The sequence below is a fragment of the Penicillium canescens genome (assembly GCF_028828765.1).
Source record: "Penicillium canescens strain IBT 15451 chromosome Unknown utg000002l_segment0_segment0, whole genome shotgun sequence".
NCBI classification, from domain to species: domain Eukaryota; kingdom Fungi; phylum Ascomycota; class Eurotiomycetes; order Eurotiales; family Aspergillaceae; genus Penicillium; species Penicillium canescens.
The window spans coordinates 4952679-4967006 of NW_026703964.1; the positions used below are offsets into that span (position 1 = coordinate 4952679).

The following is a 14328-nucleotide window of genomic DNA, read 5'->3' on the forward strand; positions in this document are numbered from 1 at the left end:
ATATATCCATCGTATGTAATGGAATTATTCCGTTCCGGAACCCTCATGTCTAGTAATTCCTGGATTAACCAACCATTATGTTCGATTATGTTCGGTCACGGAAAGGCTTCACAGTTCAACAAGATATATATCGTGGGAACACGTTTAAGTTGAGCACCGAGCTATCACATGGTTCTGTCTGAAGATGAAAACAGAAGCTGGTAGATTTTCTACTTTCGGTATGCTGCTTCTAATAACCTAATGCTCATTTCGCAGTGAAAGTTGGAGAGTTCCTCAGACTCCTTGTACACAGAGAGTTAGATTTCCAAGACCCCGAATGCAATGGGCTAAACACTAGACCCTTCCTCCAAATTCCCCAATTCTTCTGACATGCAGTTCAAAACAGTATGTCTGGTTTTTTTCCATGTCGACCCATTTTGCTCTAGATAAAGGTCGATGATACAAAGGATACCGGCATTTGCCGGCAAAAATGAAACACTCTCTCATTTAGATAATTTACAAAATTCTACCTCTCATAGCATCGTGACCTGTAATAACCCCGTAAGCTCCCCAGCAGTTCGAAACGTATCCTGCAGGTCTTTGATCAATGATTCTGGACTTCCCAGGCAAAGAAATGCCCGCCACGGCCATTCTGACGATCAAAAACGATTTTCTGATCCAGGTACTAGGAACGATTCACAACTCCATTGGAAGATAACTGTATCCAATTTTGACAAAATATATCCACTCACCCGTCCGAGCTCGTTTGACCTTGTTTGATGTGCTGTTCTTCCACGTGTGTGTTGACTCATTATATATTCGCAATGAGGTTCTACTGCTTTAAATTTAATTGTGAACTGTTTGAAGATATCGACGAAAGGAAAACTTACGGTCCAGCTATACTAAGCCAGTAGATGCTACCCCACGTACACACTTCTTCCTCAGTCCAGGGATAGCCATCAGACCAGTCGTGAAGCTTCTCGTAGAGCCACGCCAGCAATGCGACGGGGCTGTCAGCCAATGCATAGCTAGCTGTTGTAGGCTTCGTCGCTTGTAAAGCCCGGTAATCTGACCTCTCTTCAGAGAACCATTTATGACGCTCCAATCCTTTCTTCTCGCGTGCGGTATATGGTGTCACAGCATTCTCGACTGTAAGGAAAAAATTTCGGTAAGAGGGCAACACAGAATATGGCCTGATCCAAGTGAATTTGACGATTTGCGTGTTATATAGAGCTGGGTTGTCAATGTTACTTCAAGGTGGCAATTTCTAGCAATACAATATACTCTGAGGTGGAGAAAATAAGAATAACAGAGGCGAAGGTCAGTACTAAAACTCGATTTGAAATGATTGCAGATTGATTCCAGCGTGAGAAGAGGCTACGAGGAAAGAAAAAGGAGCGTTAATAATGGAGGGCACAAAAAAGAATTTACGACCTGAGGCATCGGCCCTAATGTTCTTGATCCAATGACAGTCAGCCGGTGAACAGTAAGTAGCGGCTCTAGAGACTAACCTCTCGTCCGTTTGTAGAAAGTTATCTAATTGTTGTGACACAATTTTTATTTACACAATTTTTATTTCGTTGTCTGCTACTCCGGAACTAGTGCTATTCAATTGAATAACCCCCCAATTAGGTAATCCCAGGCATGAAGATAACTAGTTATAAATACTGTTGGCTCTCTGAGAAGAATATTGTGTCCACCAGATGCACGGAGATCAAAAACCCGAAACTCAAATCAATAATCCAAGAACTGGCGACACCATTGAGAAAAACCTCTTATGGTTCAATGGATTCGGTTTGCTGGCTGACTCGTACGATTGGAATGTCTCATCCCAGGCTGTCCTGTGGCGGGCGGTAATCTGATCCATTGAGGCCGCATACTTTTGAGGCATCTGCTTCTTCAACCCAACTGTAAAGTCATCTGCTTCTCGGTACAAGGCTTGCATGAAAATTGGAACCATGAAGCCTACACCGGCCTGGTTAAGCAGTGGTGCCTAGAGAGGGGCGGACATCAGCAATGAGATGACTTGAATTTCTTTGTCCTGGAAAAAAGAACAATATAACAAACCTTTTCCCGGTACGCATCAAGCACATTAAGAGAAGCCTCATTAGCAGCAGTAAGGTTGCCAACAATCTCACTAGACTCCTGAGGTGTAAATTTGGTACCTTGGAGATTGGAATTGGCCTCCCTCAACGAGGTCCATATATTGAGCATTCCGTGTGCAAGAGGGGAAGCTGCCACGATGCCGCCGTTGTACCGATTGACAGCATCTTGATTCTCGTCAAGCATCTTAGAGAAAGTAGAGATATGACTGAGGGCATCGTTGGCCTGGTCTGAAAATGCGGTGGAGGATGATACCAACAGCACCACTAAAGGAAAGAGGCGTCGCAGAAAACGCATGGCGAGGTCGCAATTCGTGAGAGAGGATTGAACGGTCAGAGAACACGGCCATTGTAGCGGCAAGGAGCCTGTCATTTAAAAGTGAGATAAATATGGGAGGCTCAACTCGACGTAAGGGGGTTAAATTCCGTGCTTGAGAAGAACGGATCGTCTGCATACCGGCGGGTGCAGGACCGCCACAAAAGGGAGAGGTAGTCCTTAAATTTATGTACACATATCAGAGCTTATGACGTTCAGCAGAATGATCAACTTTTTTGATCAAAACTTAGCCATTAGGAGCAAAAGATAGCCCAATTGAAAAAAGAGCAAATGCAAGCTTGTCAGGATTTCTGCGCTGTATCAAATCTAGGGTGGGTCATGTAAGGGATTGGGAAAGCGAACTTATGGGCAGAACATAGTTCGTATTCAGGGTTATTCAATAGGCATTCACTGTCAAATCCTCTCCGTCAGCCAAAATTGGGACTGAAGTTCGCTTTCAAGTTTCCCGACTTGAGAGAAATCGCTCTCAGAATCATCGCAAAATCACGCCAGCGCTAGAGCTCGTGAGGATCTAGAGTTGAAACGCATTTGCAACACACTTTCTTGGTGGAAAGTCAGAAAGATGTCAGGAATTACCGCCGATACCGTTCCAGATGGCTTGCCGAAACCAGTGCACGATGTTGTCCCTCCATCGACTAATGGTACAGCTTCACCGTGCCTGGATCATCAGTCACCTGGGGACATAAACGAACAGCTGTCTTCCCATACCGTTCCTTTCCCGATTGCCGTGGTCGGCATGGCAATGCGACTGCCGGGAGGAGTGAACAATGCAGACTCATTCTGGGAGATGCTGGTCAACAAGCGGGATGGACACTGTGAGGTACCAGGAACTAGATACAACGTCGATGCATTCTACAGTCCTTCCGCGCCCGGCACAGTGAAAACACGACATGGATATTTTCTGCAGGATAACATCGCCCACATCGATCGATCATTTTTTTCCATGAGCCAGATGGAAGCGGCAAAGCTAGACCCACAGCAACGATTATTGCTGGAGGTAGTGTGGGAGTGCATGGAGAGTGGTGGACAGACCAACTGGAGAGGAAGCAATATCGGATGCTTTGTCGGGGTCTTCGGAGAAGACTGGCTGGAGATATCGACAAAAGATGTCCAGTCTATTGACCGATCCCACGCCTTGTGCACAGGGGACTTTGCGATTTCGAACCGTCTGTCGTATGAATATGACCTCCAGGGCCCCAGGTGAGCAGCCACTTGCAGCCAGCTCCAACTACTTCTCTTTTGTTGACGCAAGTTTGCACAGTATCACGTACCGGACAGCCTGTTCATCCTCTATGGTTGGACTGCACGAGGCCTGCCAGGCTCTATACAGCGGCGAATGTTCTTCAGCTATCATTGCCGGATCAAATCTCCTCCTGGCACCCACTATGACAATATCAATTTCGGAAAACATGGTCCTCTCGCCTAGTGGCCTTTGTCGGACCTTTGATGCAGCTGCCGACGGCTACGGGAGGGGAGAGGCTATCAATGCCGTCTATATTAAACCACTGGCAGATGCGATACAGCAGGGCGACCCTATCCGCGCTGTCATCAGATCTACCGCTGTGAATTGTGATGGGAAGACACCGACTATCACAACGCCTGGGTCGGACGCTCAGGAACGGCTTATTAGGCGCGCATATTTAAAGGCTGGCATCGAAAATCTGTCTCAAACTGCATTCTTCGAATGCCACGGAACTGGAACGATTGCTGGCGATACAGCAGAGACGCGTGTTGTCGCCAGGATCTTCAACGAGGGCGGTATATATATCGGCGCGGTCAGTCTGGCCATATGCTATCTTGAGATTCGTCAAAAGTGCTAATGATGTTGAAGGTCAAACCCAACGTTGGGCACTCTGAAGGTGCCTCGGGGCTAACCAGCATTATCAAGTCTGCCCTTGCGCTGGAGAAGAGAATCATCCCGCCCAATGCGCATTTCTTGAACAGAAACCCAAAAAGTACGCAAAGACATCTCATCAAGACGAGGACCCGCTGACTGGTCATTTCATATTCAAGTTCCCTTTGAGGAGGCGAATTTGCAAGTACCTGTAGAACCCATCTCTTGGCCAGACGGGAAATCTGAACGAGTCAGCGTGAACTCATTTGGAATCGGAGGGACAAACGTTCACGTACTGGCCTCTCTTCTACTAGACGAAACTTTAGATCACATCTACTTACACGCTTCCAGGTCATTATGGAATCGTTTTCGTCTTCAACCGCCTTGCCAACGTATGGCTCACTCTCTGCAGCAGTTCCACAGCTTTTGGTGTTGTCCGCAAAGACCAAAAAGTCACTCCAGAAAGGAACAGAGAACATTCATGAATATGTCGCCCAGCACCGGCCCGCCGCTAATAATTTGGCGTATACATTGAATATCAGACGGGAGCACATGGCGCATCGAGGCTTCGCGATTCTTGACCAGAATGGTGGGTTATCGGACTTCGAACAGTCCCACGAAGCCCCATCCAGCATATCTTTTGTCTTTAGTGGGCAAGGTGCGCAATGGGCCGGCATGGGCAGGGAATTACTATCAACATCTGCATGCTTTCTCAAGAGCATTCAAACTATGGATCGAGCGTTGAAGCAACTGGTAAACCCTCCTTCGTGGACTCTTGAAGGTAACGTTGCCCAGCTAGTGAGATGAAGACTTAAAACTCTGACTAGGGCTTTAGGTGAGCTCTTGAAAGACGATGAAGAGAGCAGCATCTCAGAACCTGAATTTTGCCAGCCGCTCTGTACAGCTATCCAGATCGCGCTGACTGATATTCTCCGCGTCTGGGGAATTCACCCAGCGTCTGTCATTGGCCACTCGAGCGGAGAGATTGCCGCGGCATACTGTTCTGGTGCAATTAGCGCTGAAGTGGCCATCACCTTGTCTTATTTCCGGGGCAAGGCTGTGAAAGAACTGGCAACAGAGCGTGGTGGCATGGCTGCTGTTGGGATGTCCGCCGAAGATGTTAGAAAATATCTGCGAAAGGGAGTGACTGTGGCCTGTGAGAACAGCCCAGCAAGTGTGACGCTGTCTGGAGATGAAGATACTCTACTCTCGGTCTTGGAAGACATTCTGTCAAAAAGACAAGATACATTTTGCAAACAACTCAAAGTCTCTACTGCGTATCATTCTGGTACGTTGTCAAATGTCCTTCTGAGAGGCTGGATCCTAACATCTTGTCAGAGAGCATGCAGCAACCTGGAAGCATATATGAACGCTTCATTACGCCGATTATGTCCCACGGTAGCAGAATGACGCCACTCTATTCTACTGTCACCGGTGGCGTTATCACGGATCCATCCGCTTTAGATGCGGCATACTGGCGCAAGAACCTGCAGTCGACAGTCCTTTTCAATGGAGCAATGAATGTTCTGATAGAAAGCACACAGCGAGCGAAAATATTCGTCGAGATTGGGCCGCACTCGGCTCTATCAAGCCCGCTCCGTCAGATTTTGCGCATGCACGATCCTAAACAGATGTCAACGTATATCCCTACCATGATTCGCAACGAACAACAATGGCGAGCTCTTCTGAGAACTGCGGGGCGGCTCTATGTCGGAGGTGCTCCAATTGATCTGTCTGCGGTAAATGTAACATCTGGCAAAGTGCTGATAGACTTACCATCATACCCTTGGCAACACGAAGACTGCTCGTGGAGTGAGACGCGGCTTGCTCGACAGTGGAAGAACTGCAAAGAGCCTCCCCACGAGCTTCTGGGTTCTCGATGCCTGGAATCATCAGATATAGAGCCCTCGTGGAGAAGACTTCTGCATGTGGGCCATGTGCCTTGGCTGTGGGACCATGTGATGGGGAAAGATGTGATATTCCCATGTGCTGGCTACATTGCCATGGTCGGTGAGGCAATTCGGCAAACAACGGGATCGGAAGAGTATACTATTCGCAATATGTTTATGAGAGCACCGCTGGTTCTGAGAGGAGATGAAGCCGCAGAAATACTGACCAATTTTCGTCCGGTGAAGCTCTCAGACAATGTTGAATCCACCTGGTACGAGTTTGCTATCATGGCATACCAGAACGGAACTTGGAAAAAGCACTGTGTTGGACAGACAAGGGCGGCGATGGGAAAACCTTCCCATGCTCATGAGATCCATCCATATCCGCGGTCCATTCCTTCTAGAGCATTGTATAAAACGGCAAAAAAGCGCGGTGGTGTCTATGGCCCCAGATTCCGACTCCTGCAGAATATATCTGCAAGTACCTCGACCTGTCAGGCATCTGCTAGTCTCCAATACAATGAAGAGGATGGTGCAACTCACTGCAGTCGATATGCTCTTCATCCAACGGTCATTGACCAAAGCCTCCAGCTACTTGTCGTTGCCATGAACCGCGGTATTCTTCGTCATCTTTCAACATTCGGTATCCCGATGGTGATAGAAAATGTTGATATCCGACCTGGCCGTGGCTCAATATTCCTCGATGCATCTTGCCATGGGTCTGCGCAATCAATAACTGGAGATTCGATCGCAGTCATGGACGGTGAGATTGTCCTCTCGATGAAAAACGCGACGCTGGTATCAGTTGAAGAGATAGATGCCGCCAACGACAACGGCTCTATGATTGCGCGAGTGGAATGGAAGCCACACATCGACCTAATTACGCTGGCCGATCAACTCTCTCCTGGTGCTTTACGAGCCTCCTCTGCGCAGCTGCTTGATAACTTCACACGCATTTTGATCGTGAATACCGCAGCCAAAGTTCGACCCTCTCACCCAAATGATTCTCATTTGAAAAGGTATCAAGCTTGGCTCTGCGCACAGGCTGATATCATTTCACCGGACAAGAGCAATGGGCTATGCCTAGATTCCCTCTGCCAGGAAGATAAACTCAACGAATGCATACAAGAGCTGGAGCAGGCGATGCCCCAGCTAGATGTGATCTGCAACCTAGCGCGAAGAATTTCAGATCTTTCAGCTGATTTGATTCAAGAAAAAATCAGCCCGCAAGATATCACAGACGAGAATCAAAGCATCAAAGCTCTGAGCACGTTCCTCTCAATCAGCACTGGCTGTGGGGAATTCTTTTCGCTACTTGGTCACTCCAACCCGATGATGCGAGTTCTCACAGTTGGGATAGGCAATGGGCTTACCACTATGCAGGTTCTTCGCGGCCTCACATGCAAAGACGGCGTACCTATGTATGAAAAATGCACGGTCACCGACATATCTCCAGACCTCGTTTCTCAGGCCAAGGAGAGACTTGACTGGGTTCACAACATCGATTATATCTTGCTAGACGCTGACAACAATATCTTGGATCAAGGATTCGAGACAGGAAGCTACGACCTAATCATCACATCGGAGGTATTTGATGGAAACAGACCACTCTCCTCTACGTTCCACAACCTTCACGCTCTTCTCGCCCCCGGTGGTCGGCTTTTCATCCAAGAGCCTTGTTCGAGTACTCCTTTGGTGACCTATATTATGGGTATCTTTCCGATGTGGTGGGTGCAGCAGCCTTGTGATAATGGAAACCATTTGGTCTCTCCCAAGGAATGGAAGACGATGCTCGAAGAAGTGAAGCTTGAAGAAGGGGACGAGATAACAACGAGTGACCCGTCGCCCTTTCGACCCAGCACTGCGATTCTATGGCGCTCGCGTACCTCTGTCGCCCACCAGGGGCACATCTCTCTTTTATATCTCTCCACCATCACAGCCTGGGCTCGGAGTGTGGAACGTATTCTAGTCCAGAAAGGCTACATTGTGACGTGGCTTGCTTTGGGACAGCCTATTCCTCCGGGAACCGATGTGGTATCTTTGATTGATCTGGAAGGCCCATTCTTCTCGAATATGTCTGGGGACAGATTCCATCAGCTTCAACTGTTTACTACCCAAATGACGCACTCCAGGATTCTATGGATCACCGAGAGCTCGCAAATGTCATGCAATGACCCGCGGTTTGGCCTGGTACTGGGCTTCGCGCGGACAATCAGACATGAAGTCATGCCAGATTTTACCACATTTGAGATCGACAAGTTTGATTCAATTGGGGCTACTTCAGTCGCTCGCGTTCTTGAACATGTACACAGGCAACGGAGTTGTCCTTGGGTGGACCCGGATTACGAGTTTGCATTGCGCCAAGGAGTCGTTTATGTTAGTCGAGCCAACTGGACTTCGACTCGGGAGTCTTTGGTTGCCGCGATGCCCCCAAACAATGGAGGCAAAGCCCTGGATATCGGTACATACGGGCTATTGAGCTCGCTTGCCTGGTGTGAACAAGACCAACGACCATTGCAGGACAATGAAATTGAGGTTGACATGAAGTATGTCTCGCTAAATTTCAGAGTACGTGCTCACCCAGAATATTTTCAGTTACTTTGACATTGTTTACTGATACCCACTGTTATAGGACATGATGGTGGCCATGGGGTTCGTGGGTAACAAGAGCGAGTTTGGACTCGAAGGTACTGGTCTCGTTCGTCGAGTCGGGTCTTCTGTTGAAGATGTCCGCGTGGGAGAAGCCGTTCTAGTTATGGGAACCGGGCTTCTCTGCACTCGAAAGATCATCGATGCGAAGTACTGCTCCCCTCTCCGAGAGGGCCTCTCCCTGGCCGATGCTGCCACAATGGCATGTGTGTATGGCACTGTTATACACTCCCTTCTACATATCAGCAAGATCCAGCAAGGCCAGTCCGTATTAATACATTCCGCATGCGGTGGTGTGGGACTTGCAGCGATTCAAACCTGTCAGATGTTGGGCGCCGAGGTATGTTTACCTAGCCTGAATTCAAGTTAAAGTCAGAAACTGACCGAAGGTAGATCTTTGTCACCGTCGGAAATGAGGAGAAAGTGCAGTATCTTATAGACACCTTTGACATCCCCCGAGACCATATTTTTGACTCCCGGAGCCCGTCTTTCTTCCAGGGGCTTATGGCGCAGACTCATAATCGTGGAGTGGACGTGGTATTGAATTCCCTTTCCGGTGAACTGCTGCATTTGTCCTGGAAATGCGTCGCCAAATTTGGGAGAATGATAGAGCTGGGGAAACGGGACCTTTTGGGCCATGCCCAATTGGATATGTCACTATTCGCCGGAAACCGATCCTTCACCGGGGTTGATATAAAGCAGGTCATGGAGGAAGACCCGGCCGAGTTTCGCAGGTATGCAACTGTTCGGAGGAAGTCCTGTATCTTTAACTGATGTTAACGCTCGACAGTTTAATGGACGAGGCCATGGCCTATATTTCCGAAGGGAAGCTCAAGCCTATACGGCCAGTTACCTTCTTCGAAGCGGTCGACATCTTCCAGGCCTTTGGTCTTATGCAAACGGGCAAGCACATGGGCAAAATTGTGATCAATATGCCGGACGATTCTTCGGTGCTACCAATATCTTGCCGTCTCTCTTCGGTCTCCTTCTCTCCACATGACTCATTTCTCCTAGTTGGTGGACTCGGAGGGTTGGGACGCATGGTGGCCACATGGATGGTAGAGAAGGGAGCTCGAGACTTGGTCTTTCTAAGCCGATCGGCGGGGAAAGAATCAGATTCAAAATCATTCCTCAAGGAGCTCCAGAGTCAGAGTTGCTCGGTGACTACGATCCGAGGAAGCGTGGATAGCCTAGACGACGTGAAGCGTGCGGTCTCGGCGTGCGGGAATCGCATTGCAGGTGTTATTCAAATGTCCATGGTGCTCAGAGTAGGTCAAAGGCCCCTTGTATCAAGTTTGAGTGAGCTAACTGCTGTATATAGGATCAGCTCTTCTCTAAGATGACGCATAATCAGTGGATCTCAGCGTTGGCCCCAAAAGTCGAAGGGACATGGAATCTGCATACGACCCTTGTTGGTCGCGATCTGGACTTCTTTGTGTGCTTTGGCTCCCTATCTGGTCTTTGTGGGAACGCTGGCCAGGCCAACTACGCGGCTGCCAATTCCTTCCTGGATGCCTTCGTCCAGTATCGACGAAAACAGGGCCATGTGGCTAGTGTGATTGATGTCGGCCTTATGGAGAATGTGGGGTTTGCATACGAGTATGCGCCAAAGCTCCTCCAACGAGCCCACTCGGCATCGATGCAGACAGTCGAGGAGCATGATTTGCTCCAAGCCTTGGAGCTGGCTATTTTGCAGCCCGGCCAGATTGCCACTGGGCTTGGGACCACGAGATGCCCGTCCAACCCCGATGTAGTTCCCCCTTGGACCCCGGATGCTCGATACAGTCTCTGGACAAAAATAATCTCATCGAACGATACGACCACCACAACATTGGAAGGAGATGTCAAGGAGCTAGTTGAGGCTATCCAGCGTAGCCCTGAAATACTAGGCGATCCGCTTATCGAGAACCGAATCACCAAAGTGCTTGGCAAAGAGATCGGGTCACATCTCACCAGCATCAATGATATGGAAGATGATGAAATACAAAACCTGGTAATTGAATCTCTGGTTATGATCGAGGTCAGGAGCTGGTTTCGGCGGCACCTGAATCTGGAGCTGTCCCTAGTTGATATTTCTAACGCAGGGACCATTGGGGGCCTTGGGAAAGTCACAATGAGCGCTCTCCGTGCTAAATACCAGACAGGAGATGCAAACATGGAAGCAGACACGAGTTCTTCATCCGATAATGATACTAGCCCGGGTCAGGATTTGACGCTGGGTCAGGACATCTATCCCATTACGGGACCAATACCAGAATGGCATTCAGGGTCAGAAGGATATGTACTTTTGACCGGGGCCACAGGGTTTGTGGGTGCGTTCTTGTTATGCATGCTAGCAGCACTTCCTAAAGTCCAATGTGTCATTTGCTTAATACGATCTGCCGACGAGTCATCCGCAATGGCTCGACTAGAAACAGCGTTGGACAAATTTGGCCTTCCAATGAATTTCCGTGACAAGGTGCGGGCGGTCCCTGGCGATATCTCAAAACGAGATCTTGGCCTAGAAGTCGCAATGTTCGCCCAGTTGGCCGAAAAGTGCAGTACTGTTTTCCATCTTGCAGCTGCTGTGAACTTTGGCCTGCCTTATTCTGATCTCCGGAGTGTCAATGTGCGTGGCCTTGTTCATGTCATAGGTTTTGCCAACGCTCGGCGTCTGAAGTCTGTCCATTACTTCTCTAGCATGGCTGCGTACGGTCCAGCCGGATTTCTTGGCAACCAAGAATTTATTCCTGAGAATCAGAAACCGATGGCCGGCTCCGAGCAAACACAGAACCACGGGGGCTATCCCCTCAGCAAGTGTGTCGCTGAGAACATTTGCTGGGACGTTATCGGAAACGGCTTTCCTCTCACAATCTACCGGCCCGGATTTGTACTGGGGCACAGTGTTACAGGCGTCGGAAATGCGAAAGATGCTGTAAATCGATTGATGTCGACCTGCATCAAGCTAGGCGCATATCCTGATCCTCCTGCCCAGCGGAACTTTTTTGTCCCTGTGGACTTTGTCTGCTCAGCTGCGCTGCAGATTTCCCTATCAAATGAGAACATCGGCCAAGCGTACAATCTAATCCATCCGGATCCGGATCAAAATATCAGCCTGTCAACCACTTTTAACATCATTGGCCAACTTGCTTCACCACCGCTCCGCGTTTTGGAAATCTCCGATTGGGTGGAATTGTTTTCAAAGTCTGAAGGGCATCTTGTTACTCAACTTGCCCCGCATATACGTGAGCGACTAGGAGAGGACATGATTTGGTGGAACAGAAAACAAGATGCCATGGTGACATATGGGACGCAAAACGTAAATAGAGCCTTGGAAAGCCAACCGGAAATCTTGCAATGTAAGCCCATGCATACACTGCTAGAGGTTTACTTCAAGAATTGGTCATATGATAGGTAGAAGCTGTGGCTTGAACCTGGGCTTTGGGCGTGCGAGGATGACGGTTCAGTATCTATGCATACTCCTAATTATAGCCCAGTTTTGATCCAATGCGAACAACGTGTTCTATTTATCGCAAACCTGTCTCGATATTGATGCTGCATAGCCTTCTCAATGAGACTGTAGTTAAGGGAGCATGGGTATAAAAAGTAGTATTTGAGTCACTGTCTATGTCTGAACTAACAACTTCATAGTCACCAATTAACATTACTCAATCTTTGCATTCACCCCGATCAAATTTTACATTACATATATACTTTGTTTGATAAAGGCTGAGTTTGAGGAATTATCAGGAAAGTCTACGCTAGATCAGCCACTAACTCCCACAAGACACCTTATCAAAACCGAAGCACCCTCCCAGAGAACTAGCATAGACCGGTAGGGGATGTGAGAGGGGACAAGATACACCACATCCTAACTGGGAGACGAAGAAATGAGAAAGGCGCTTCCTGACTAGGATCGTCGAACTGCCATGGAACGATACAAAGAACCCATATGATCGATGATGCAGCTTCTATAATCCACACAATAAGCAGCCTTGTAAATAGGGTTCCAAGATCCTTGTAGAGCCACTGGACACTCTTCTGCTGGTAAATCGTAGCTACTGGTTGAAGAGAAAATCCAACGCACACTTTCAAGGCACGCAACGCATCTTGAGAGGCCGTGTATGATCCGGCGCCATGTGCAGTACCGCTCATTAGAAAAATAGCCCAGAAATATCGTGTCCTACATCGGTCTGACGGGAAAAGCCACCCGGCCACGGACCAAAATGGGCGCCGTAGGAGGTCATGCCACCAGTTCGCCCAGAAGTCTAGCAACAAATCTAACTTAGCAAGGGTCTACTCAAGAATTTGCTTTCATGAGATTCCCACCTTTTAAATTGGGCGTCGATAGCCGGAAGCCTCCGAAGAGAGCGGGATATGCCCACGGTTCTCCAGCTGTACCCAGCCAGCTTTCGGTGAAGATGCCAACTGCGATTAGGGTGATGAAGGCGTGACAGGCATCAAAGAAGAAGTGGACGCTGATCACCCATGCGATACGGGCTAGCCAGATATACAGGGTCTGGCTCATCGCTGAGGTCAGCTCTTCTCCAAGTAATTTGATTGCAGTTTGATCAATGACATTTTGCGCAGCCTGTCCATGGCCATGGACAAATAGAGCATGGTAAAAATCGAACCACAGGTATATGACGACGAGTCGCCTCAACTGATTCCATGGGAAATATCGACAGTCAATTTTCTGGATTCCGGTGGCTTTCAACGGACGACAAGCAGTGTTTTTGTCAAGGATCTGACATTTTGGAGGAAGATACCGGGAATAGCCATGACTCCAACCAATGGAACGGGGATTTGAAAGTATGTCCACGATCCATACTAAGCGCCGAAAGCTAAGAGATGGAGGAAGGGGCTCCCAGGCATAAGCACACGAGCCGATCTTCCTGAGACGTTTCATAGATTGTGGGTTGAAAACAAAGAGAATTTCTATCGTTCGGACAATGTGGATAATTGATAGAAGACCTGCGATATAGTTGAAAAGTGGACTTGGTGTTGGTGGGTGGCGCATAGTAAGACCAGCACACAGAATGTTAACACCACATAATGCAGACCGAATATGGGGATATCTTGCAAGATGCTCGAAGAACATAAAGCCGACACCGATGGAGATCAGGGGAGCACAAGGTCCGAAATACAATGCCGCCATTGGGGACCCAGTGATGAGAAAGGAATAGATTGCCGAACTGATTTCTTGGCCTTTATCGTCCTGAAGCACGACATAAGTACACCAAGTCCAAAGTGTTGATTATTTGTCCCAAAATATATACACCGATCTGCATGTCTACATGATCGGCAAGGATCGTGTTTGGGCGTTGGGAATAGATCGATTGATTCCTCTCGCTGGAACGAATCAAGCTAAGGGCTCCCTCCTCTGGAAACCCTCAATTTCACGATCTCTCTCACTCTCAAGCCACTTTTAGTTCCTAGTCTTTGAGCTAGATACTGCTAGCTTTCTATCAGCGATAAATGCCCGATACCACCTCCTTGCCTACAAAAGCAGAGCAACATTCTCAAGATCCCTCCTTGCAGGAAACTTCCGCAGGGGGC

General features: G+C 48.4%; 3 protein-coding genes across 3 annotated transcripts; 1 reads left to right on the plus strand and 2 right to left on the minus strand.

Annotated features, from left to right (window-relative positions):
* Nucleotides 1-1708: 1708 nt before the first annotated feature.
* On the minus strand, nucleotides 1709-2379 carry N7446_003112 (cell wall mannoprotein 1 family protein; the record flags this gene model as incomplete). The annotated part of the gene is made up of 2 exons (XM_058511861.1): nucleotides 1709-1972; nucleotides 2047-2379. 2 exons carry the CDS (start codon nucleotides 2377-2379, stop codon nucleotides 1709-1711), a joined length of 597 nt encoding a protein of 198 aa, XP_058377397.1.
* A 601-nt stretch (nucleotides 2380-2980) lies between these two features.
* Nucleotides 2981-12431, plus strand: N7446_003113 (uncharacterized protein; the record flags this gene model as incomplete). Its single annotated transcript, XM_058511862.1, has 12 exons — nucleotides 2981-3618; nucleotides 3680-4193; nucleotides 4250-4373; nucleotides 4432-4544; nucleotides 4604-5033; nucleotides 5088-5540; nucleotides 5591-8709; nucleotides 8774-9130; nucleotides 9184-9524; nucleotides 9581-10058; nucleotides 10112-12128; nucleotides 12421-12431. 12 exons carry the CDS (start codon nucleotides 2981-2983, stop codon nucleotides 12429-12431), a joined length of 8595 nt encoding a protein of 2864 aa, XP_058377398.1.
* A 638-nt stretch (nucleotides 12432-13069) lies between these two features.
* On the minus strand, nucleotides 13070-13297 carry N7446_003114 (uncharacterized protein; the record flags this gene model as incomplete). The annotated part of the gene is made up of 1 exon (XM_058511863.1): nucleotides 13070-13297. The coding sequence occupies one exon, from the start codon at nucleotides 13295-13297 to the stop codon at nucleotides 13070-13072; it is 228 nt and encodes a 75-aa protein (XP_058377399.1).
* Between the last annotated feature and the right edge of the window lie 1031 nt (nucleotides 13298-14328).